The 25,774-nt window shown below is 43.7% G+C and overlaps 1 protein-coding gene across 2 annotated transcripts in view; it reads right to left on the bottom strand.

Annotated features, from left to right (window-relative positions):
• Window positions 1–3,684: 3,684 nt before the first annotated feature.
• myo1d (myosin 1D) overlaps window positions 3,685–25,774 on the bottom strand; it is a 129,278-nt gene continuing 107,188 nt past the window's right edge. Inside the window, exons 22-23 of one of the 2 annotated variants that reach the window (XR_014602296.1) lie at window positions 6,488–9,983; window positions 3,685–6,418 (exon numbers count right to left, since the gene is read on the bottom strand). Coding sequence is in view for 1 of the 2 variants with exons in the window: in XM_084078890.1 (XP_083935016.1) it covers window positions 9,827–9,983 (157 nt within the window). In the remaining variant the exon portion in view is untranslated. Of the gene's footprint in view, window positions 9,984–25,774 lie in introns of both variants that reach the window. The other variant, XM_084078890.1, reaches the window with a different exon arrangement.

Raw genomic sequence — 25,774 nt, forward strand, 5'->3', positions numbered from 1 at the left:
GAGGATAATCTAATGCCATTTCTGTGTAAATCAATTCAGAGGCATGCCCCATATTCATCTGGGGTCTAGAGGAGATAAGGCGAGGTTATGTGATAGATTCCCTATCGACCTCTGTGGAGATAATCAAGTTTTCCATCAGTCAAGACAGTAGACTCATTGATATATCGCAGAGGGCAGAGGGAACACCCTGACAACCTGGATGAAGAGCGTACAGAAGAGTCGAAAATCACGGCTTTTCATTTGCATACGAGAGTGTTTGAGGCTACTCTCTGCTGCAGCTCTTTGCAATCTCCATTATGATTCCAATCGCAGGAGATGCTTTTTTTTCTCCGCTTTTCTTTTCCCTACAATTCTGCAAGTCACAGTGGCAAAAACACTCTGTTGCCACACACACACACACACACACACACACACACATAAATGGACCATTAAAAACAAACACACACACACACACACACACACACACACACACACACACACACACACACACACACACACACACACACACACACACACACACACACACACACACACACACACACACACACACACACACACACTAAAGCAACATGGTATAACAAATAGCAAAAAAAGAAAAAAAAGTATTTACCCATTCATGCATTTCATCTCAATAAGGACAATTGTGCATGCTTAATCTCAGTAGCTGTATTTCTCAAAATGCTCTGTTTTAGAAATGCAACATCTCGGCCATCATACGCAGCCAGGAGTTAATTTGCCATTTCTGATTGCCAAGAGTAAGCTTCTATCATGTTTAATGCCTCCGTCGTACGATGGTGTTTCTCACCGAAAATAGCCGATCTACAAGCTCACAGCGAGTCGCGGATGCTTGAAGATCGGCAGGCCACACCATCATACGACAAACTTTAAATCAGGCTTAAGAAAATTGTACTTGGAGAATGTCTAGCAGGCAATACCTGCATCTCCTTTGCTGTATTAGTGCAAGTCAGAGAAAATGAGCAGTTGAACGATCTTGAAGTGTGTGGCTTGTTATCTGTGGCGTTATGCCTTGTCGTATGGTTATGGGAGTGCAGTTATGCCTTGCCGTATGGTTATGGGAGTGCAGTTACACCTTGCCGTATGTATATGGGAGTGCAGTTATGCCTTGCCGTATGTGTATGGGAGTGCAGTGACCAGGAAATCAGGTGGGAGTGTTGTTGTGTTCGTGCACGATACAGTAGGAGGGACAAGCACTTTGGACGGGCTTCAGCATGATTTACACCTCGTTGTACGATGGTGTTGTCCGCTGAAAATAGCCGATCGACGAGCTGTACATGACCTGTTGTTAGCTTGTTTTTGGGCTACTTTCAGTGAGCGACACCGTCTTATGACGGAGAAGAAAATCAAGCATTACTGCTCTGGCAGAAATAAAAGCAGGGCATTGGGGTGACAGGTCAAAAGCAGAGAATCTTGATCTTATCTCTGTCCGCCTGCCCCAAATTCACTGAAATGTGCCATTTTTTCACTTGCATCACCAAGTAGTTGTTTGAGAAAAACAAAACAAAAAAAAACATTTTTTGAAAAGCTTACAAAATTATTAAAAAAAGACTTAAGTGATAGTTTAAGATTTCTGTCAAATTCTTTTCTGTATCTTGTTGCGTACTTTGTAGAACAAAATGAAAATTGACGAAACAGTGGTTAAGAAGTTCAAAAAGAGAGGCATTCTGTGTGTGTGTGTGTGTGTGTGTGTGTGTGTGTGTGTGTGTGTGAGAGACCGGGAGAGTTTTATTTGTACAGATGAATGTGTGAACCTTTGTTTTCTTATTGGAGAAAAAGGAATAATGCGCTACACTGGTACTAGGCGTAATTTTCTGTTGCTATGGGAGCGGAGGGGTGTTAATGCTGTTAAATAAAAAAACGTCTTTTTGAAAAAAAAAGAAAAAAAAACTATTGCTGTAATTTAAACTTTTTCTGTTTTTTTCAGTTGGTTTATGCTTTTTTCTGCTTTAATTTATTTTTGTACTGTGATGGAAAATAAAATGCACTGATCGTTCAAGATGCCCGCTTGTCTTGCCTCTGTTTGTGTACATGTTACAAGGGTGTCTGTTACACACTAACCTGTCACATACATACATTTAAAAAAAGAAGATAAGGAAATGTAAGCCATGGTCTTACAGTAGACGTCATGCTTTCCTCTAGACCTCAGCATTGACAGACAGGCATACAGATATCTCGATGTAGGCGTTGGTTTAATATCCTTGCCTAATGTCATTGTCAACAATGTCAGTGACAACATTGTCCAAGGTCAACCATTGCCCTATTTTCTTAAAAAATGTAGAGCATGCATTTGATGGAAGGTGTAGATCAGCTTGGGATTAGGGATCACGTGATATTTTATGTAACTTAGTACATCAGTGCTTCTCAACGACCCCCAGGGGTCCTTGGGGGACTACCAGGGCGGAGGCGCCGTGTTAAATGACTGAGAGCTAGGAACTAAATGGACCCTTATGGGTCTGTAACTCAAGAGTCTACAAATGGACCCTTATGTGTCCATTTTGTTGCATTGTGTACACTATCATTTTACAGTGTGAATTGGGGTCCTACAGTTATATCAAATAGGGGTTCCATTGCATATAATTCATATCAAACTGGCAGTCCTTGACACGAAAAAGGTTGAGAGCCACTGACTTCCATCACCCACTTCTCCATCGCCTACTGGCGGGCCATCTTAGCCACTGTCCTCCATCAGTGGGGGTGGGGATTAGGACACGGCGTCATGCAGACTGTGGAGGCTGTGGCCGTCTCCACGTCACCCAGGGAAACAGCTGCTGGTGGGTGGATTAACGCTCAGTGTAATCTGAGTTCCCAGAAGTTTTCGCCAGCTCTGGCGAGGAACTTCTGGGCCACAGCCCTGGTATTTCTGGGCGGGATGTACGTCACGCTCTGAATCTGAGCGGACACGCCTCTTACCGGTCTGAGAGCTGTGCAACTCGTCTAAAAAGTCCGACGAGAGGCAAACAGCAGTACACAACAATGGCGGCCGAAATTTCTCAAGGGGAAATTGCTTCCTGTCGATCCTATTTAGATGCATCACCCACTGCATGTGGATCCCGCCCCCTTTTCTTCATTGGCTGTTGATTTGAATCACAACGCAGTGGCCGCGCCCCTGCTGTCCAAGCTCCGACGCTAACCCTCCCAGACTACGCTCAGTGCAACCCAGTTGTTATGACATCAAAATGTATAAGTCAACAGCTGGCCTTGGAAAACATTAGTCAACATGCCAGTGCACCTCACACACCAGCCTCACAGTCTGACTATGGATTTTATCTTGTGGGGAGAACAGATTTAACTATAGAAGTCTGTGCCCATATGTAAACCCCCCCCCCCCCCACACACACACACACACACAAACGCGCATAAACAAGTACAGTAAACAACATGTCTAATGTTCATTCATCATCGTATAACCGTGTCACTCTCATAAAATAATAGATTTTCAACTGAAAAACCTGATGAGTTGAAAAACAAATATTTCCGTACAGTGACAGCTAAGTATTAATTAGCCCAATTTATATTTCGTTGTACACTGTGCCGTGGACCAAAAATAGCAGATCTATACATTTCCAACATTTGCATCGCATTGTGAGCTTATAGATCTGCTATTTTCAGTCTGTGATGCCGTCGTACAACGGAGTCATTTGAGAATAGAAGCACACAAGACAAGGAGCCATCGGAACAAATACATTTATTAATGAAAAGATGAATGAAATCATTGTGGAATGGGATGCATGTATGCATCTGGCTGTCCATACAGTACATACATTACAACAGTGAACTTCTCTTTCTATTTGGTCAGGACAGGACACTTTCTCTTATTAATGTTCAACATTGATATATTACATAAATATGCAAAATATAAAAATTAGGCACTTAGGATCAACAAATGTGTGGTGTATAAATGGAGATTTCTGCATATTTTGTGTAAAGCCAGCGAGTAATGATTTCATAACCCTGAAGGTTAACTGCTAACAAATAGCGCTAATACTGTACGTAAAAAAATCATAACATTCATAACGATTTAGTATTTCTGTCTTTTCAGTAAAGGTAAGCAAATTAAACTGCTTATATAATAAATTGTACAACAAGGGGAAATGTGACCCAAAGGGTTCAATTACAGTAATGTCATTGTAAATTTCAATAAGGCACTTAATAAGAGAGAGATGGGGAATAAACAACAACATAGTAACGCATAACATGTTATGGATATGCTTAGGAAAAACAAAAAGGGAACAGCAAGAAATATTTGTGAGATCCCTGGAACATCCATCTAAGGCAGTGGTTCTCAACCTTTTCAGGCCGCGACCCCCTAAAATAATCATATTTGAACTGGGGACCCCCCACCCTGACAAACACTTCGAATTGTAGGAGTTGAGGTATTACATTTAGTTTGTCTCGGTTCCACAGATAAATATTGTTTTTATAGTATAGTTTGTTGATTACTTTTGATGCAGTAATTGTCTTTTTTCATTTCCTTTATTTATTTATTTCTAGGTATTAAAAATATCTTAAAAGATCTTAAATTGTCACTGCACTGTCATCTGGGGCCTACCAAAATCATGTGGGGTCCCCCCTGGGGGCCAGGACCCACACGTTGAGAACCACTGATCTAAGGAGTGTGAACATTGCCACGGTGAATGTGTGTAAAGCTTCATTCATAGTCCATAGCACGATAGTGTTGCTCGCTGAAAACAACCGAATTTCAAGCCAAAAACGTGCATGCGACAACGCCATGCTCTGGACTATAAATTAGGCTTAACTCGTCTCAGATGCGTAGGTGAAGCTGAGAGGACACAGAATCATGTTCACATTGAAATATGAGAACAGAGAATAACCATGGACATGTAAGATTAAAGAGCAGCAAACTATCTTTCTCACCGACATCTTTGACATTTTCCATGACTCTGGAATGACCCCGTTTTTGATTTGATGACCGGCAACGGCTCCGGTAAGAGACACTAGAGTCTCCTTTGTGTCTCCTACTAGTCCGCTGGTCATCAAATTATTGGCCTAGGGATGCGACAAAAAATATATATATCCATGAATTCAAGTCTCCATGGGGTGACTAATCGATAGAAAAAACGTTTTTTTTGGGGGGGTGAACTATCCCTTTAAATACCACCTCTGTCGTTACCCAAGATAATTCCAATTAAGATCCTCCCCTTGCCATAGCAACAAAAACCACAAACATGGAACATTTTATGTAACACCAAAGAGCACCTATCTATCAGAGCCACTGACTGATCCCTGCAGCGCTTCTTTTTTCTCTTTTTAAAATGGAAAATTAATTGCCACTCATTTGGGTTTACAAAGAAAGCAAAGCAATTTTGCACATCCTGCACATTCAGCATTTAGTATGATCATTATCGATAGTGCATTTGGGCTATTACTAGTGATCTGTGTTTTTGGGGGTCTGTCTGTATCATCTCTCTTGACTCTATCTCTGTGTTTGATGTGTTCAATCCCACCAGACACAGTGAGGGTCTAGGAGAAGACCCTCACTAGCCTGCAGGTTGGTACAATACAATCTACCCACCTGGGCAGAGAGCCAAGAAATCTGACAGAGGAGAGGAAATGGGAAAGCAAGGTGAGGGAAAGAGGGGGAGGGAGAAGGAGATGAGGGCGAGGGAGGCTTTGTGTGTTTGACAATTAGTATGGCTTTTTCCTCACTCCTTCTAGCAAGGGATTGGGGAGGGGAGGGGAGAGTATGGACCCCTTTCTCCCTCCTTATAGCCAGGGATAGGGGAGGGGAGGGGAGAGGAGCGTATGGACCCCTTTCTCCCTCCTTATAGCCAGGGATAGGGGAGGGGAGAGGAGAGTAGGAGCTGCTGGAGTGACAGTAGGTCCATCCTAACCCATTCAATAATTTTATACTATTAAAAAATAGCAGATATACAAGCTCATAACGCTATGATCTTGTAGATCTAAGATTTGTGCAAATCTTTGAATATATGTTTTTATAGAATATGATAATTTGGTAACTCAAATCTTTGCTTCTGGATGTTCGTGAAACGAAACATTTGACAAATGTTCGCTTTAAAAAATATATATTCAAAAATGTGCACACATTTTCAAGATCTTTCTAAAATAGCAGATATACAAGCTCATGGCGCGGCACTCGCGCAGCCAAAGACATCTAAAACGACAGAGATGCTTTCCCGGATTGAATGGGCTAATGATGAGTGGAGAATAGTAGAGCGGAACATAGAGGAGGAGCCTTGTGGGACCTCTCATGCTGGAGGTTATGGAGAGCTACGCTTGTCAAATCCTGAGTGTTCATTTAACTCTGAGAGCGACCCTTACAGATACATTTTTATGCACTCTAATTAATCACTTTCAACCGGTGTCATGTCATTATAGGTGAAAATGTTGATAAAGGTGAACAAAATAACAGATCTACGAGCTTTTCGCAGGGCGACGTATTGTGAGCTTCGAGATCGGCTGTTTTCGCCACATGACACCACCATACAACAAAGTCTAAAATAGGGATTTGTGCGGTTAACACTCACTCTGATCACACATGCACTCACGGACAGCCAGGCTAAGCTGGGTTCCATCCCCTTCATTAGCCTCTCACTTAGCCATGTCACTCCGTTAATCCACACTCTAAATACATAATTTTCTCCAAACAGTCAGATCCAGGCTTTAAAAGCTCTTATCAACCAACAGGGGGTAGGGGAAAGGTCGTTTGTTACAAAAATGGAGATCATCTTCTTCAAAGGAACTGTGTGGTGGGGTGCGGATATGGGTCTACAAACTAATTAAGATTACAGATTCATAGCTAAACGACACCAATCCTTGTATTACGGTTCCTCTGAAAGTGACTAGTAAGAAACAGTTGTCCTTTCCCTACTGGTTTAAGTCAACGCCAGTCGATACCACTCTAACTAGGCCAAGCATCCAGGGAGCTTGTGTAGCTTTACCTTAGGCTGTCATTTTTACCAGATCATAGTCGATAATCCTACACACACACACACACACACACACACACACACACACACACACACACAGTACTAATACAACAAAGTCTGTGTGGGCATGCAGAGCGCAAGGTGGATGTGAATGCCATCCCCTATCAAGGCCAATCGTGTGCCTCAATTCACCTTAGGATTCCATCCTCATCTGCCAGACAGGAGAGAGGAGAATATCTTTCGTTTTTACTTTGAGGAGAATGGGCAGAATTTTTAGATGCTAAAAAGCTTGCTTTTTTGGTGCATTCCATCCCTTGGTTGTCTGTGGACATGTTTTTAATGTTATTACTTTAGAGAATTTGAGAGAACTTATTCTCTCAATGCTGTCAATGAAACCAAGCTTGTAGATCGGCTATTTTCTGTGTGTGACACTGGTTCGCAACTAAATATAAATGATTAAACCTTCCAGTCACATGAACACCATGTTCAAATCCGTTACGGCATGACAGTGTACTAGATTTCACATGGGTTAAAGTACTGTATATGAATAACTATGAATAATGCATAGAGAAGGAAATGGTACAAACTTGGCTGGTGAGCAGCATTTTAAGAAGGGAAAAAAAAACATCTATGGCTTATATAGGATGATAATATTAGATACATTGTAGGCTATTACACATATTGTACGCCAACCAGGTCTCGCAAGCATACAGGCATCCCACTGGGAAACCGTCTGTCTGGGGATATAAACATATATCACAGCTTGTGAGCACATTCTGTACTGTACCAACCACTTGGGAGTGTTCCTATAGAGCGTGTGACATTCTGATGAGAAAATCTGTTTTTTTCATAGTGATATTTTGTTTTCATATCCTATTTTATATCCACGCATATTCTCTCTAGCTAGAGAAAAAAAACAAAAAAACATTTAGTTTGTAGTTTGTACAAAAAGCGCACATAGTGGCCATTCTCCACCAGGAAATGAAGGAAACGTCTGTATTGTACACAGTAAAAACCTCTGTGTTTAATTTAACGGAGAGAGAGAGGAAAAATGGACCCACATGAACATGTAATTTTGACAATAAGAGAGTTAAATGAACACTGAGAGGATCTGACTGTGTACTGTAGGTAGTGAGTTCCAGCACGACAGGGCTGTGAACAGTCGTCTTCAGTAAGTTACAGAGTCGGCTCACTGTGGCCTCTTGGCCAGCCTCTCTGGCACGCAGCCCAGGAGAGGAGAGGGCAATGTGGCACAGACCTACGCAACACATACACACATAGGGATACGTTACACAGTCTCTCTCGCTCTCACTTTCAACCGCTTCTCCCTTTTGTCTCTTTGATGAAGAGGATATTTTGTTGAGAGCCGGCCCATTCAAGAGCGGTGAAGGGCCACTACAAGTCATTAGGCCATTGACTCAACACAAAGACAAACAAATTACACTACTTTCAGGGACTGGCAGTTCACATGGGGCCTGTCAAGTACTGCACTGTGATACTCTTGTTTCTTCAGTCTTCAAAAGGACACTGGCGGGTTTCTACGAGATTTGGACAATTTTGATACCCAACATTACAAAATGAACTAAGACAAATGAATGCTTAATTAACTTAATTTTGATGTCAAGCCCATAAGACTAGTCTCTGATTCCTTTTAGCTGGTACATGATTATGGTGATCTGTTGTACATGAACGCATCTGCACACTTCTTGCTCACAGATACGGCATGTCACAATTTTGTAAAATTGTAATCTTTAGTCCTAATAACTAATTGGTCTCTCTGTGCCTGATTTTAAAGCTCTTATAAGTACAATGGTAACTGTATAAGTGCAATGGTAATTGTTGCCATCTGTAGGCATTTTAATTATTTAGATTTTAATGTATATCTTCTATTATTCCTTGTTGTTTATTGTATTCTTCCTTTCATTTGGCTGTTAGAAAGCTAACATCCCTTTGTGCATCCATAAGTGCTGTGCCGAAACCCACCTACATTATGATTACATTATGACACTATGATTTTATGCTGTTTGCATATATTCTGCATAATTAACACTTGCAGAGAGACTACTATCAATGCAAAGACAGTGTAGCAGAAATAATTAGATGCAGAAGTTAAATTATGAGAGATTTTAGCACTTCCCTCAGAGCAGGCAAAGACAATTTGGGATGTGCTCAACACATCTCCATAACGTGACTAATAAACTAACAGTGAATTCCATTTTCCCAGTGAGAAACCATGGAAACACATTTATTCTACCGGCCATTATGTCACTGGCAATGCGTCTTTTGCTGCCCACAGGGGAGTTGAACCATAACTACAGAGTTATGTTCAATTAACTTACCATCTAGGTAGGTTTTCAAAAGAGCACCATTACAGATTCCTTATAATATGTCCTTAAAAATAAGTAAATACTGTCTCGTGACTGTAAGCAAGCAATTAAAGCTGGCGTCTTGTAAAGATCTGAGTCATACTCTTTATCGTAATGCTGTGGAACATGATGCCACTATTGGCTTTTGATTTGGTTTGTTTTTTTACTCCTTTGATTTGGAGTTCGTTTGGAATGTTCAGAGCATGGATACCTCATAATCTCCTCTCACCTTGACTACCTTGGTGCTAATAGTCCTCTCACACCAAGCTAATAACACATTGTACAATGCAAAACATTTGACATCATTTGTGAGAAAAGAAAAAGATCACCTTTTTTGGTGGATTATGTCATATAGTGAATATATTAAACACATGTTTAGCAAAATTTGGGATTCAGGACACATTTCGTAATCGAAATGTTGCATAGAAAACCTACGGGACAAGGTCAACTTTTCTTTTGGCATGGGAGAAGTGAATCAGGCATGAAACATCATCTTGGCCTGCTTTGGAAAACCTGTTCATCCCCTGTCTGCGCCTAGTTTCCCGGCACGGCCAGTATGTAACCCGATCGGCTCTTGGTGAAGTCGGGCTGTGATTGGTTGATCTTGGGCTCCACGATGACGGTGCACTTCCTGCCATTCATGCTGCACTGGATGGGACTGGTTATGTTCACCTGGAGCTTCCTCCTTTCACTAGAGAGAGAGACAGAGAGAGAGAGAGAGAGAGAGAGAGGGGGGGGGGGGTTATAAGAGTCGATCAATACGAGGAAGTCAGACATATGGTGAAGTAGATACGTCGAGGAAGTGAGGGATACTGTCTCTAAGGTTTTGCTCATAGAGCAATTCTCATCGATTGACTGTCAAGTGGTGTAGCCATTATTCAGCGGCAGAACCGAATCTGAAATTACTGAAATGCATCACACAAGGACAACAGTGTTACAATACTGCAGTGTAAAGCCGGATTGAGACGGATTGAGACGAAAACAACTTTGTTTGTTTTCGGCACGCGGCAACGTGGTACGATGGAGGATAAATTAGGCATTACCCTACTGCGGTGTTACCATACAGGCTCCTCTCCTCGGTGATGTGTGCACTGCATTCACTCATACAGAGTAGCTTGGAGCACATGAATATGCACGGCTATTGGGGACCTACAGCGTGTGTTTGTGCGTGTTCAAATGTTCAAGGTGATTCATTGTCACAAGCACAACATCTATCCACATGAACCCTATAGCGTCCCATTTCTGGGCAAACATTTAACGGAAATACTGAGCTTTTAGATTTTTCAGCGACGAGATTTGGTATAGAGCAGGGGTGTTCAACGTTTTCAGGCCAAAGGACCCCCTAGCTGAGAGAGATGAGGCAGGGACCTCCTCTATATTGCATAAAATTGTGTTTCAGATTCAACATTTTTTGTCTAGGTGGTCTGCTCTTTTTTACCTCTTACGCCTCTTTGCCAAAAAAAGCCGATCTACAAGCTCACAACGCCTCGCAGTGCTATTTTTGGCTAAAGTTCTCCTCAGAAAATGGAGGCCAGGGTTAAGTGGTTAAGGTAAAAAAATAAATCCTATCACACAAAGATTTGGCGGACCCCCTGTAGTAACTCTGAGGACCCCCTAGGGGTCCCGGACCCCCTGTTGAAGACCCCTGGTATAGAGGGAAAAAAGAGGGTCCAAGTATAGAGCCCTGGGGGACCGACCCTGTTCAACGAAGTATATATGGTTTAAGTGGTTATGTGTGTGTATCTGTGTCAAAGTGTACGTATGTGTACTGTATGTCTGCATGTCTATGAATATCTAGGCCTTACTGTATGTGTATGCCTATCTGTGTGTGTGTTTCCATACGTTGAGGCCATTAGGCCTACTGACGGCTGCTGACGGAGGAATGATCCATATGGCCGTGCAGGGGTTGTAGCAAGGCAGCCCCGCCGCCTTTTAGCGGCTGTCACATCTAGTTAGTCGCGCACTGGGCCAACGAGCGCTTTGCCTCGTTTGCTCTTAAACAGGATCGATGAGGGGGAGCAAGCAGAGTGAAAAGGGACGAAAAAGCACAAATTGTGTGACTGACTGAGAGAGAGAGAGAGAGAGAGAGAGAGAGAGAGAGAGAGAGAGAGAGAGAGAGAGAGAGAGAGAGAGAGAGAGGATGACGACATTAGAATGTACTGTATTTAAAGTGATGATTTTCTTCTGTGTGGTGGGGAGAATGACTGAACGGTGTGCAAAAACAAAGACAAGCGGGGAAAGGTGTGTAATGCCTGATTTATATTTGGTTACGCACCAAAAATCTCAGATTCACAAGCGTGTCACACTGCAACGTATTATGAGCTTGTAAATCTGAGATTTTGGGTGCTTGACACTGGCATCTAGCTAAATATAAATTACCTTTTATCTCACATCATTGCTTGACAGTTCTCCTGTTTTAAACACACAATCAACCCCCGCTCGTTGTGACACAGTTCCATGCCTGTCTGTGCTGTTTGTAAACAAGTCGATCAAAATGTTAATTAGACCGTACGTCAGATTCGTCATTCACGCCACACGTTCTTCTCACTCGGTCAAAGCCTAAGAATGGGATAATGAGTCAGCTCTCAATGTTCTCATCCCGATTACGTGATCTCGCAAACAACAACAATCACGACAACAACCCCCACTGCCCACGCCACCCTCCTCCACAGAGCATGTTTACCCATCCATCCATCCATCCATCCCTCCCGTTGGCCTTGTGCAGTATGGAGCAGTGCATGGTAACACTGCCTCTGGTTTCCATGGAAACCCCCCTGAACTGAACTCCTCCATCTGTCATGGCCGCCGCTGCCAGCCAATGGGACTGTGTGCGATCGTGTCTGCTGTGAGTCTGGTGTGTGTGTGTGTGTGTGTGTGTGTGTGTGTGTGTGTGTGTGTGTGTGTACGTGTGTGCGTGCGTGCATGCGTGCGTGTTCTGGTAAATGAATGCCTTTTTTCGTGTCCATCTCATGGCATTCCCTGTCAGTGGGGGGTATGCTATGATCTCCTTGAAGGGCATGCAGGGGTTAGTCGTACACACACACACACACACACACACACACACACACACACACACACACACACACACACACACACACACACACACACACACACATTACAGTAAATAGCCACGAGGCATCCACTGGACACACCAAGAGCCAATTCGGCACCTTTATTATGATGTGTCAGCAGTGAAGGCCTGCTCGGTGAAGATACAAATAACACTTTTGACATCCCAATAAAACGTAACAGGGCATTTTATCTCCTCCACAGAAATAAAACACACGGTCAACTGAATCTTAAGGTCAGTGGCTGGCCGGCCTATTCCCATCATGGGTGGGTCTGAGCCAGAGACAGCCCTGAGGGCAGACCTGGCCTCCTCTCCTATACTGGGAAATCAATTTGATACTTCTTTCCATAACCCCCCCCCCCTTCTCCTCCTCCTCCCCCTTCCTCCTCTCCGTGGTGTCTGCCTCTGTCCTTCATGCCATGTGAGTACAGGCTCACATCTGACCCAAACTCCCTGCACAGGGGGGTTAGAGGAGGAGAAATAGGATGGCGAGCGAGAAAGACGGGGGAGTTGGTAGATAGAAGGCTTGAGGGGGGAGCTGGTAGATAGAAAGGTAGGGGAGCTGGTAGATAGAAAGGTGGGTGGGGGGGGCTGGTAGATAGAAAGGTTAAGGAGGGGGGGCTGGTAGATAGAAAGGTAGAACGGAGACAGTATAGGAAGAGGCTGATTCACACATTAAAATGTGTTCATTTAACTCTTGAGAGTGTACAAATGATCGGTTGCATTTGTACACGCTCCAGACAAATGTATAAATTAACAGTGAGGATTTAACAGTGTGTGTAGACCCCTTACAGGTCAGGATCAAAAACACCAACAGAACCTTACAGAGCACACAGAATGCATTCAAGGTCTTTTTTATTCCACACATTACTGAATTCTTGAGTCTTTACCGGTTCCCAACAAGGAAGTGCAGTATTTTTGTTCTTGTTCTTTTTAGGTGGTAGAAGGTAGACGTGAGCCAAAATCCCAAGTGTTAATTTAACGCGTGTTTAGGCTATGAATAATATAAAATAAAAAAGGGAGAAAACTGGGGGGAGGTAGAGAGTGCTTGACATTTACTATTTTCAGGCCCAACACTCACGGATGCCTTTGGGTGCTGCAAGGCCGCCCAGGCCCAGCTGTGACTCATCCACCTCACACAGAGGAAGCTGGCTCTCCACCAAGCCTTCCTGTCTGATGAAATATTTATGTTTGCTGCAGGTGAAGCAGGGGAGAGAGGGGTGGTTGGGGAGGGAAGGCAAGCTGAGACTTGCTAAATGCACAGGACTTTGGGGAGGTTGGATGTAGGTTAAAGTGCCCCCCCTCTTGTCACATCTATAGCGAAGATGATGACAGTGCTGCTCTACAGGAGAGTGAAAAAGCAGTGGTGGAAAGTAACTAAGTACATTTACTCAAGTGCAATTTTGAGGTGTTTTTTTTACTTTACTGGAATACTTCCAATTTTCAATACTTTTACTTCTACTAAATTACATCTCAGACAAGCATTTGAAAACTTGTGAAATGGGATATTCTGCATAATGAGTAGTTTCTAATTTTGATACCAATATTTTTGTACTTTTACTCATGTTGAATTTCCGACTTTTACTTGAAACAAAGTACTTCTACATTGCAGTATTGATACTTTTACTTAAGTAAAAAACGTTTAGTACTTTTCCCACCACTGGTGAAAAGGGAAGCTGCAAGGCCTGGGAACCGGAACAGTGCCCAGAGTTTGGTACCTTAAAATGATGCACTTGAATGAAATGTTCAACACCTGTTTTCTAGGAACAACTGCTATAGGATGAAAGTCAAATGTATGTTGTGTAACGTTAACGTTACAGACGTGATCACAGAAATTAAACACAGTCGTCTAAGATGGCTTGGACACGTACTTCGAATGCCCCCCAGAGCGGATCCCCAAAGTGGCCCTCAAGCAGACACCACCGGGGAAAAGTAAGTAATTAAGTAACGTTAACGGAGTCGCAAAATTATAACTGAATTCCTAGATCATTTTAACCCATTGAGACCTAGCCTGGGACCAGACGAATCTGCGAGTGCAAAAAAAAATTGCACTCTGCGATTTGGGTCTGGCACCGCTCCATAGAGAATCCATTTCCTGTTCCAGAAGACGTGGGGCACCAATCAGGGCCCAGTATTCGAATATGGGCGACTGTAATTGGTAGTTGGTTGTAGGTCTAACCAATTGTGTCGAGGGACATTGTTTTGATCCCGCCCCTTGGTAAACAAAACGTCCTCATGGAAACACCAGACTCATATCCACGCAGTGATATAGTCTAGCTACGCCAAGCTAATTGAGACCTGAAGCCGATTCTACATGTCTCCTCAATCTAAGTATTCTGAAAAACGCATGTTTCTATATCAGTGGTGCTCAATTATTTTTCATGTCAAGGACCCCCAAAATTATATGTATTTGGCCGCGGACCCCCATCAAAATATTTTGTTCCAGGAACCCCCCAGAAGCAAAGATTTGAGTTAGAAGTGTTCACTTTAAAAATATATATATTCAAAGATTTGCACTCATTTTCACAATTTTTCAAAAATAGCAGATCTACAAGTTCATAGCGCGGCACTCGGTGCCGCGCTATGAGCTTGTATATCTGCTATTTTTGAATAGACAAAAGCGTAAAATATTGCTTTTTAGCTCAAATCTAAAAATGACACAGTTCCAGGTCTTAATGGGTTAATGTAATGCACAAGGCATTTCACGCAACATTTTTGGATACAACGACTTCATCTATAACGATGATGAGTTGATCAAAAACAATCAACGATTATTGTTTGATGTGCATGAAACGTTTCTCCCCAAGTAGTCAGCATTTGTCTTACCTTTATTATTCATGTTAAATTATTGACTCATTCTTTGTTCGTTTTTATTATTAAATTATTGACTGATTCTATTCTTGCATTATTGTAATTAGCAGCCTATAATAAGACATAAAAGCAATGGTGGTTTTCACTGCTCTTTCACTAACCTTTTCAGGCATCATGTGCCGGAAAAGGTTACCCACCCCTGACAAACAAAATAAATCGCAAAGATTGCCCATCTACTGTACTTGTAAATCTGCTATTGTTGAGAATTACTAACAACTAACCAACTAGCGGCACAGCAGTGCGTCAGTATTCTCAGAGCTACTTATTGTAAGTCGCTTTGGATAAAAGCGTCTGCTAAATGACTGTAATGTAATGTAATGTACATGTATGTCCTGACTAATGTTCACACTAGCTGCCATTTATGAAGAATCTTGTCTAGATCCTCCCCTGACTGTCTGCTCTGCTGCAGGGCACGGCTGCTACTTTGAGTCCTGTGGAGCTCAAGCTGCGGGACCACAAGACTCTTATTAATTGCGATATATTAATAGGCCTAACTTTGAGAAAATACAACTCCCCGATGAATGTAGGGAATACGATGTAATTATACAAGTAATAATAGCAAGGGGCAAACCCCCTTCGCTGGAATTGAAGCTCACTTCCGGGTTCTCGTTCAGCCTGGTTCTCGTTCAGCCTGCTGTTCCTACTAATGGCCCTGTCAATGAGGTTTTGGGCGAACTTTACACTAGATTTTATTACCTTAGTAAACCTTTTCATAAACACTTAATGTTTTCAATCGCTGGTTTAAAGTCTTTTTTAAATCATCATGGTATGCGTTTAGTAAATTATGGTCTCATACATTTTTGATGAAAAAAATTATAAAGTAGGGTATGTTTCTAGGCTTGCTATTGGTTCTACCGAGTGAAGACCCGCCCCCGCTGCGGTTGCAGCCAATAGCATTAATTTCCGTTAGCATTTCGGACCGGATATAGAAAGATGGCGGATTTGAAATCGCTGAAAAATAGGCTTCATTCATAGGTCTATAGAAACCAATGGCATCACTTTGTTCATTCATTTTTGCATTATATGAATAATAGGTATAATGTACAGTTTGTTAGGCAGAAGAGGAAGAGGGACGCTGCCAACACTGGTGGTAGTGCGGTGTGGGTTCCTTGGAGGCCAGGTATAGCGAGACCATCAGCTCTGACAAGCAAATTTGTGCACAGTTGTAATTGGGCAGCCGCTAAATAGAGGTCAACGTCAAAATGGAACAGTTTTGAACTTTTATAAGCGCTCTGTAGAGGCTTCTAAGAGCGGACGCTATACGGTTGCATTTCTCATAGGGTCTATTGTAGAAAGATGGTTTTAAAGGCGCCTAGTGTGAAAGCTATCTAATGTGCAGAGAACAACAATCATGCAACTGCGGCAGAGGATTGCAAACAGCAGCAATGGGTGTTTGCACGAGGCATCGGTGAAGAAGACTGAAGAAGAAAGCCAGAACCTGAGGGAATGTCTCCAACTGAAAATAAGTGACAGGTATGATCAACTATTGCACACAAGGCTGGGCGCCAACAGCATGACGAAGATCAAATGTGTGGGAGTGCACACACACACACACACACACACACACACAGACACACACACACACACACACACACACACACACACACACACACACACACACACACACACACACACACACACACACACACACACACACACACACACACACACACACACACACACACACACACACACACACACACAGTTGTTGACGTGATAGGAGCAGTAGATGAGCCCATACTGTGGATGTGTCAGAATCTCCCTACTGATCTCCTCCATAAACACACAAAGCCTGGAGCCGGCTCTATTAAAACCTGTGGCCTGCTTCGATCAATATCGCACTCTGTGTGTGTGTGTGTGTGTGTCTGTGTGTCTGTGTGTCTGTGTGTGTGTGTGTGTGTGTGTGTGTGTGTGTGTGTGTGTGTGTGTGTGTGTGTGTGTGTGTGTGTGTGTGTGTGTGTGTGTGTGTGTGTGCGTGCGTGCGTGCGTGCGTGCGTGCGTGTGTGTGTGTCTGTGTATCACACCACACTGAGATAATGAAAGGAAAAGGCAGAGAAATGGGAAAAAGAGCAAATAGTGTGCACACACCTACACAATGACCTGTGCGTGTGTGTGTGTCTGCGTGTGTGTGTGTGTGTGTGTGTGTGTGTGTGTGTGTGTGTGTGTGTGTGTGTGTGTGTGTGTGTGTGTGTGTGTGTGTGTGTGTGTGTGTGTGTGTGTGTGTGTGTGTGTGTGTGTGTGTGCGTGTGCGACTGGGCAATAAAGCAGAAAGGGGGGTGCAGGGTGCTGCATACTGTCTGCATGTGTGATAGAAAGCCAGCTATATAGCAATACCTATATGTGGAATTTTGTATATCTGAGACCTGTCAGTCATGTTCCTTGATGAAGGCTAAATGGACTGCTGAAGCGCTGGTTTCTTCTCAATAAAGCTACTGTATTGTATGTGGGTCAAGAGGTCAAGTTCAGTGTTCCTTTATTGTTACGTCTTGTTTACTGGTACTTAATTATTTAAAATGATTTTGTTCTGGATCCTCAGATAATAATAATAATAATAATAATCATAATAATAAAGTATAGTACATCAGAAATGAGACTTTGATGGAGCCCTGTTGACTGGCACCCCACTGATACAGGTGTGCATTTTGTAGTTCGATGCAATCCCTACACAGTAAAATCCTGAGTGTTGATTTGTTTTTCTCAGGATTTTGAAAAAATAGTGAATAAAAACACTGCTCATCTACCAGCAGACTTGGGTGAGGTTGTAATATAGCAATAGCAAGCATAGACCTTCCTCAGGCATTTTACCGTGTACACTACAGTCCAAAATGAGGACAGAAAAGGAGAGTGGAAATAGGGAGAGGGGGTTCCCCACTTCCCTTTTCTCTCCATCTTTCTACATTTTCTCTTCTGTAGCATAAACATCCACTTACATCTTCATAATCACATGGATCTGAATTTAACTCCACAAAGAACACAGCAGCAGCATCTCTGTGTGTGTCTCACATGGCTCGCTCACACGTCTCACGTGCTCCAAAGCAGCGTGCACACACACAGTATACTGTATAAACAGTGAAGTACACACATCCTCCCCTGCACTGCAAATGGAAACGCACGCACGCGCACGCACACACACACACACACACACACACACACACACACACACACACACACACACACACACACACACACACACACACACACACACACACACACACACACACACACACACACACACACACACACACACACACACACACACACACACACAAGACTGTGACTGGGTGGACTAAGGAGATTATAGTATGGTCCTGGGTGATTGTCACAAACAATGGGGACACCACCAGTGATAGAAGCATGGAACAGAGACAAGCCTGGGGGCCAGGAGAGATATAAAGCAGGAGATGGTTTCATCTGCATTGGTCTGTATAGAGTGTGAAGTTACTGATGTGCATACAGTACATCACTGTGCCTAAGTGAGCAGTTTATTTTTGCTAACATGGCATCTGCAGATGACACACAAATAATGGAGGGAGATGGAGAGGCAGATTCAGAGATCTGAAACATAATTTATACTTCAGCAATTTTCTGTGAGTGATGTGGTCGCATGAAAAAGTATAAATGAGACATAATGTAGTGTTGCTGCCAGTGTGGCACACACTGACAGGTTGAAGACATCTTGGATTGTGGTATAAGTCCTGCTTCTTAAGCTCTCCTGCTATTCTTAAGAATACAATTAGTTCCTATAAGGGCACTGAACACAAGCTGCAGGCAATCAAATGGGGGAAGCAAGGTCAAGCTGGTTTTCTCGGGTGGTCCTGGCAAAAGAGCCGCAGCAGTCCTCTTCAGTAGCTAATGATGTATGCTTATTTTTTGGCTATCCACAGTATGTACCCTTTATTCTAAAGGGGATTCACGTTACATCCCTTACTATTTGCTCCTGCACTAGGCTGCCAGATGCGTCTCATTCAGTGTTTAAGGCACACTAGACTAGACCCACACAGACAGACATCAGAGACTGAAATGCCTAGAGGCATGATTTAAAAAAAAACTGAACATTAAGACCCGATCAATTCCAGGAACTCCTACTCTTCTGAAAACCTCCTGCAATATCACAAGCTATTACTCATCTAATTAGAAAAGCAGACGGCCTTTGCCTGCAGAATTTATTAGGCTGAGCAAGTGCAGCGAATCCGGGGGCGGATGTTGTTGTTTTTTAATTTTATTGAATTGGTCCTTTTCATTTGGTTATTTACCTCTTGAGGAAAAGAGTTGCAATGCCTATGAGGTGGTGTCTATGTGTGTGTGTGTGTGTGTGTGTGTGTGTGTGTGTGTGTGTGTGTGTGTGCGCGCACATATTCGCGCGTGCATGCATGTGTGTGTGTGGGGGGGGGAGAAAGACAAGACAAGACAACAAACAAATAAGGATCGATCAATCATCACGTGGCGAGATGGAGCCAAACCGTGAAGACCGGCTCAGACGCTAACATCAAACATCAGCTCTGCTCTGAGCAGTGTTGGAAGAAGTACTAAAATGTTTTACTAAGTAAAAGTATTGATACCACAAGGTAGAGGTAAGAAATCTTTTGAAAATATCAGATCTACAAGCTCACAATAAGTTGCGACGCGCAGACAATGTGTGCGCGCGCGCGCACACACACACACACACACACACACACACACACACACACACACACACACACACACACACACACACAGGAGCATGAAGATACAAGCTCTATGGAGAATGGGAGCACCTGATAATACCATAAAGCCTCTTCCTCATCACATTCTCGCACATGTGAGGCGACGTCCTATTAGGCTGTGGTGTTAAATAAATCTGCCGTAATGTACATCGCCGCTTGGAATATTGTCAGAACTAATCTCCATAGGGATTGTGTTTGAAGCTGCATCGCACAGTAAACATTAGTTGAAGTGGCGCCTCAGTAACTTGTTCCGTTAGGGTGTTTGCGCTCCATTAGGCGTACCAGAGGGACAGATGCGAGTGAATGGTAACACGTGGACTGACTGGCAGCAGATTGAACACGTGCCAACAGGAGGGACCCTTATTCCCACATGGACCCACAGTGACCGTACCTATCAATACTGGCCCCTCCTTCAAGCTGTTGCCCTGGTGTTTTTAGATAGACTGCTGTGCGCAGATGTCCCGGTCAGACAAAACCTGCAACGTCCTTCTGCCGCCTCACTGGGATCGCCTGTTTAAGAGATCAATGGGAGACATACTAGGGACGGAAGTGTAGGCCTATGAAGGAAAAGGGCTTCTATCCCACGGGGGGAAGCGCTGAATCTGCTGGACAGATGGCGAAGGCTCTCTTACACTGTGGAGCCACAATGGCCACCCAGCAGGAGCCCCCTGTCTCTCTTAAACAACCCACGAGGAGATCCTTTGATTCTCCAATTTGCTCCGCCCATTCGCATTCTTCTTTCCTGTGACATCAATGGCTTTGCCTTGGCCCGACGATGAGCTGTATGTCCGTATCTGTCAGAGGAGCCGGAGACGGCTTGAAGGAACGCTACGCTGATCTATGAGCAGAATGGGAGCATCTTCAATTAGTCCCTGGTTGTTGACAGGAGACCGCTCACTTGTGAAGTCATCCCCCCCTTCCCTCTCCCTAGTTTAGCTCACCAAAAGTCAGTCAATACGTCAATGAGGAGTTCATCTATGCTCATTTATTGACACATTGTTTTGCCAGCAGGAGGGCAGGCAGAAGTGGACGCTCTATCCCCAAAGGGAGAGGATGAGAGAAAGAGTGACGCAGAGTCAGGTCAATAGTGTTGACCTGGACATGAGAAGGAGAGGGAGGGAGGGAGGGAGGGATGGGGGGGGGGGGCACGAAAGGAGAGAGAATGATTGGAAGGAACTGTGGAACGAGGGAAGGAAAAGGAGAAATGACTAGCATAAAAAAGAGGGAGGTGGAGCGAAGGGAAGAGAGGGGGAGAGACGTAGAGGTATAATGTGACATGAATGGAAGAAAGCAAGGGAAAGAATGAGCGATGGGGAGAAGGAGAGGGGAGAGGAAGGATGGAGAGGTGGAAAGATGTATGGAGGTGATGACATGACGAGGGTAGAGCAATACAGGATGGAAAGGAAGCAAGGAAGGAAGGAAGGAAAGAGGAAGCAAGGGAAAATAAGGAGACAGGGAAAGGTGAAAGGAGAGAGACAAGGACGGAGGGAACAAGGGAGGGGTTGGAGGTGAAGAAGGGGTCAAGGATGATCAGAAATGGATTAAAAATAGATGGACATTAGAAGGTGATATGGTGCTGTTGCCGGGCGGAACAGAATAGTGTGTGTGCGTGTGTGCGTATCTGCAGAATGGGGATTACAACAGGCTGCATGTAGAGGTCACTGTAGCTGCGCATGGATCTCCAGTCTATTGTGGAGATGTGTTGCCTCTGACATCATCTAAACTGTATAGTGCTCAACTGATGCTTTTAGCGAAAGCTAAAATTATCCACTAGGTTATACAGTAAGTGCATGCATTTTCAACACGTGAACAAAGCTCCAGTGGGATTTCAACATCATGTCCTTGGCCTTGCCACAATCATGTTCACAGAGACATACAGCCAGGGATACACAGTAAAACTTTAAAAAGAATATAATTGTATTCTGAAGACTATGGACCCATGTAACCAGATGGCCCCTCCATTTGGTTACATTTGTAAACTCTCTGAGTTTGTAGTTTGTAACTCAGTTTGTAACCGTTTGCAACTATGGTAACATTTTCCTAAAATAGTGAAGTACATTTTCACATTAACAGAAAAAAATACAACAGTATAGAGAGCATTGTGTACAGCTAGACACAACACATGATTAAAAAAACTGTGGTCTGCTTGGACTGCCATTCCCTGCAAAGCCAAACTGTGCTAGAATAAAATTACACTTGTAGGACGACCCATGGAGAAATGAACGCTTGAACCCCACTCTGGAGACATCTGGGGCACTGCAGTGCCTTCACAAACTCACAACATGGCTTTTCGTTGTGACACTGGGGTATAGCGCTGCAACTATCGATTATTTTCTTAGCGATTATTCTATTGATTACTTTTTCAATGCGTTGTTTGTTTTTATAATCGACTAAATAGATTAGTCTGATGAACCACTTAAGCTGTACTTTATACTTCCTTGTGCAATGGTGTCACACATAAAATACTGGAAATCGCTCACAATGCCTCGCATTGCAACATGTTGGCACACACCATAGCTTTTCAGCTGTGACACTGGGGTACCATCACAAACACACAACATGGCTTTTCAGCTGGGGACAACACCCAGTTGACCCCAACCCCATCCGGCCCCTGAAACCCCAATGTGTCCATTTGGGGCATGAGGCTGTTTGGCAGTGAGCTCTGCAGTGATGCAGGGCTGGGCACAGACTAGTAGGGGAGAGGAAAACTAGGTCATATCGGTCCCTACGTTCTCACGTTCACCATCATTCGCTCACACATGAGCACTTACACACTTACTACAATGGAACACTCACAAATAATTCACTATGCACATTCTTCAATCTAACTATGTCTCACACACACACACACACACACACACACACACACACACACACACACACACACACACACACACATAGACATTAGCGAGCCCCCCCCCCCCCCCCTGGTCCATCAGTTCACCCAGCATCCCTCCAGGCTGTAGCATTGTGCCAATGAGATGAGCAGAACTCCCCACTGCCCCACATAATAATTGTGTGTGTGTGTGTGTGTGTGTGTGTGTATGTGCGTGCGTGCAACCGTGCGTGCGTGCGAGCGACAAGGAGAGACGGAGGAACAGCGACACAGAATGTGTAATATTTATTGTTTGCGTGTGCGTGGCTGATTGAAATCACTTGAAATCTTTGTGTTGGTGTGAACTGTGAAGGGCTTGACATACTTCACTATGCACCGAGCATACAGTAGCAGATCTACAAGCTCACAGAGCTTGTAGATGTGTGTGTACTGTATGTGAGAGTGTGAAGATATGTTCGTACATGTGCGTGCGTCGACTGCCAGTGTACATGTGCTGAACGCATGCATGCAGGAGAATTCTGTACCCAAATACGTTCAGTGAACATTACATAACATCTCTGCAGATAGACCAGAAAAAAACACGATTCTCTCCTTTTACGGCCCTTTGATGTTTTTGCAGAGGCGTTCTGACATTTTTAGCACGGCAAAAACTCTGTAATTAATTCAAAATGGTCCTGCATAATTCTCTCTCTCTCTCCTATATACAGTATATACACACACAGTTAGCTTGCCCACCTTTTTGTCTTGGTCTCTCTTAGTTTGTCTTTCTTTGTCTGTCTTTCGCTCTATCTTTGATTCTTTCACTGTCTCCACAGTCTAGGAGGAGATGTGAGATTGTTTTGTTTTCTGTCTGTGGGGTTATTAATGGACCACGCAGCAGACAAACATGGCTCAAACCGTTGCCATGGGAACTGCATCCGCAGCGCACTGGTAAAAGAAGGGAAGGGAGAGATAGAAAGAGATGGGGGGGGGGTTCGGAAGAGACAGAGAGGGTAAAAGTGGAGGGAGGAAAGGAGAAAGGGCGGGAGGGAAGGAGAAAAGGAGACGAGCCCGCTCTCCATCCGCCTGAAACATTTGATTCAGCAGAATGGGTGACCTTGACAGGCGAGACAAAGGCAGCATGGCTCTCTCTCTCTCTCTCTCTCTCTCTCTCTCTCTCTCTCTCTCTCTCTCTCTCTCTCTCTCTCTCTCTCTCTCTCTCTCTCTCTCTCTCTCTCTCTCTCTCTCTCTCTCTCTCTCTCTCTCTCTCTCTCTCTCTCTCTCTCTCTCTCTCTCTCTCTCTCTCTCTCTCTCTCTCTCTCTCTCTCTCTCTCTCTCTCTCTCTCTCTCTCTCTGTCATTCCCATTCTCTCCCTCCGCAACCTGTGTCTTGCCATGTGTAACCACGAAGACAGTGTCCTCTTCGACGACACTGCAAAGTGCAGCGCGGCATATTTGTGCACCGAGTGCACATTTGTTTCAGTTTGAACGCTCATTCACGTGTATCTGTGCGTTAAGTTCAGAGCACATCGTTAAAAACTGAGACCAGGCGATGATTCTCATTCTCTAATCAGTGTTTATAATGGTGATTATGGTGAGTATGTTATCATATATATTTGTATTGGTATATTATTACACTGTAGCTTTATACCTGCCCAGGGACTGTGTCACGTTTAGCATTAGCTAACCCCTGATACATTTACATTGATAATGTTAACTGTCCATGTAAAATAAATAAACAAATAAATAAATATCACCATGCATCAGCATAATGAATGCACTTACTTGATTGTACAACCACTATGCTACAGAACGTCTATAAACACCTTTAAAACGTCAGCATAGAATTGAGCCATAAGGACAGTCATTTATATATTTTTTATTTGAGCAGTAATGTTAGCTAAAAAGCTAGCCATTAGCCTCCATTCTTATTTGGGCCCAAAGCCCTTGCCAGCAACCTATTTTTCTTTTTGTATAGGAAATTCACTCTGAAACTAGTAGTTTAGCGGTGTTACACCACATTTGGTTCCTAAACCACTTCCTAAAAATCTTGTGGAGTCAAAAGTAAAATATAAAGTGAAAAGTGAAAGTCATAAGTTTCCATGCATATAAATGTGTAATAATGTAAGTGTTAGTTGGAAACCTTGCTGAAGTTTCTTTTGCATTCTAACCATCTCTCTCTCTACCTCCTCTCTCTCTCCTTTCTTTCCCTCACCCCCCCCCCCCCCCCCCGTTAATTTATATCAGCATTTCACAGCTTTCCCTCTCGCTGTACCGCAGTCTGTCTCACTCTCCTCTCCGCACCTCGCTTTCACCCTCACCCCCTACTCCTTCTTCATTCCCGTTTCCAAACACCTAAATATTGTCTCTCTCTCTCTCTTTTCCCACCACCTCCCCTCTGTGCGCTCCCCCTCTCATACCCATTTCCAAGCACCTGGGGCCCGTCACTTTCGACTCCTCTCTCACCCCCACCCCTCTCTGTCAGCCAAGTTCTAGGCTTTCGTCTCCCCATCGCTATTCGTAGCATTCTCTGCACTCCCTCTCATTCTGTGTGTACCTCCTGCTGTTGTGGCCCAGATTAGCCAGGCTGACTTTAATTGTGCAGGAAGTGATGACCAGAGAGAGAGAGAGAGAGAGAGAGAGAGAGAGAGAGAGAGAGAGAGAGAGAGAGAGAGAGAGAGAGAGAGAATAAAGGGACGTCCTCTTAAAAACTACTTAGTTGACTGGAGGCTCTACACTAAATCTCTTCTTCGCCAAAAATAACAGATCTACAAGCTCACAACGCATCACGATGCATTGTAAAGCTTGTACTGCAGATGTGCTATTTTCGCCAAATGTTTGCCCCAGAATCGGGACGCTAGGGTTCAAGTGGTTAAAGACTGTGAAACAGGAGGACAGGTAAGAGACTACAAGCCGTCGCCATCACCAGGAGACTGATGCACACAGTTTACAGTTTTATGGAACAGAGAGAGAGAGAGTGAGAGTGTGAGAGAGAGCAAGAGAGAGAGAGAGAGAAATGGGGGG

The sequence above is a fragment of the Gymnoscopelus microlampas genome, assembly GCF_963454915.1.
Source record: "Gymnoscopelus microlampas genome assembly, chromosome: 14".
Lineage (NCBI taxonomy): Eukaryota > Metazoa > Chordata > Actinopteri > Myctophiformes > Myctophidae > Gymnoscopelus > Gymnoscopelus microlampas.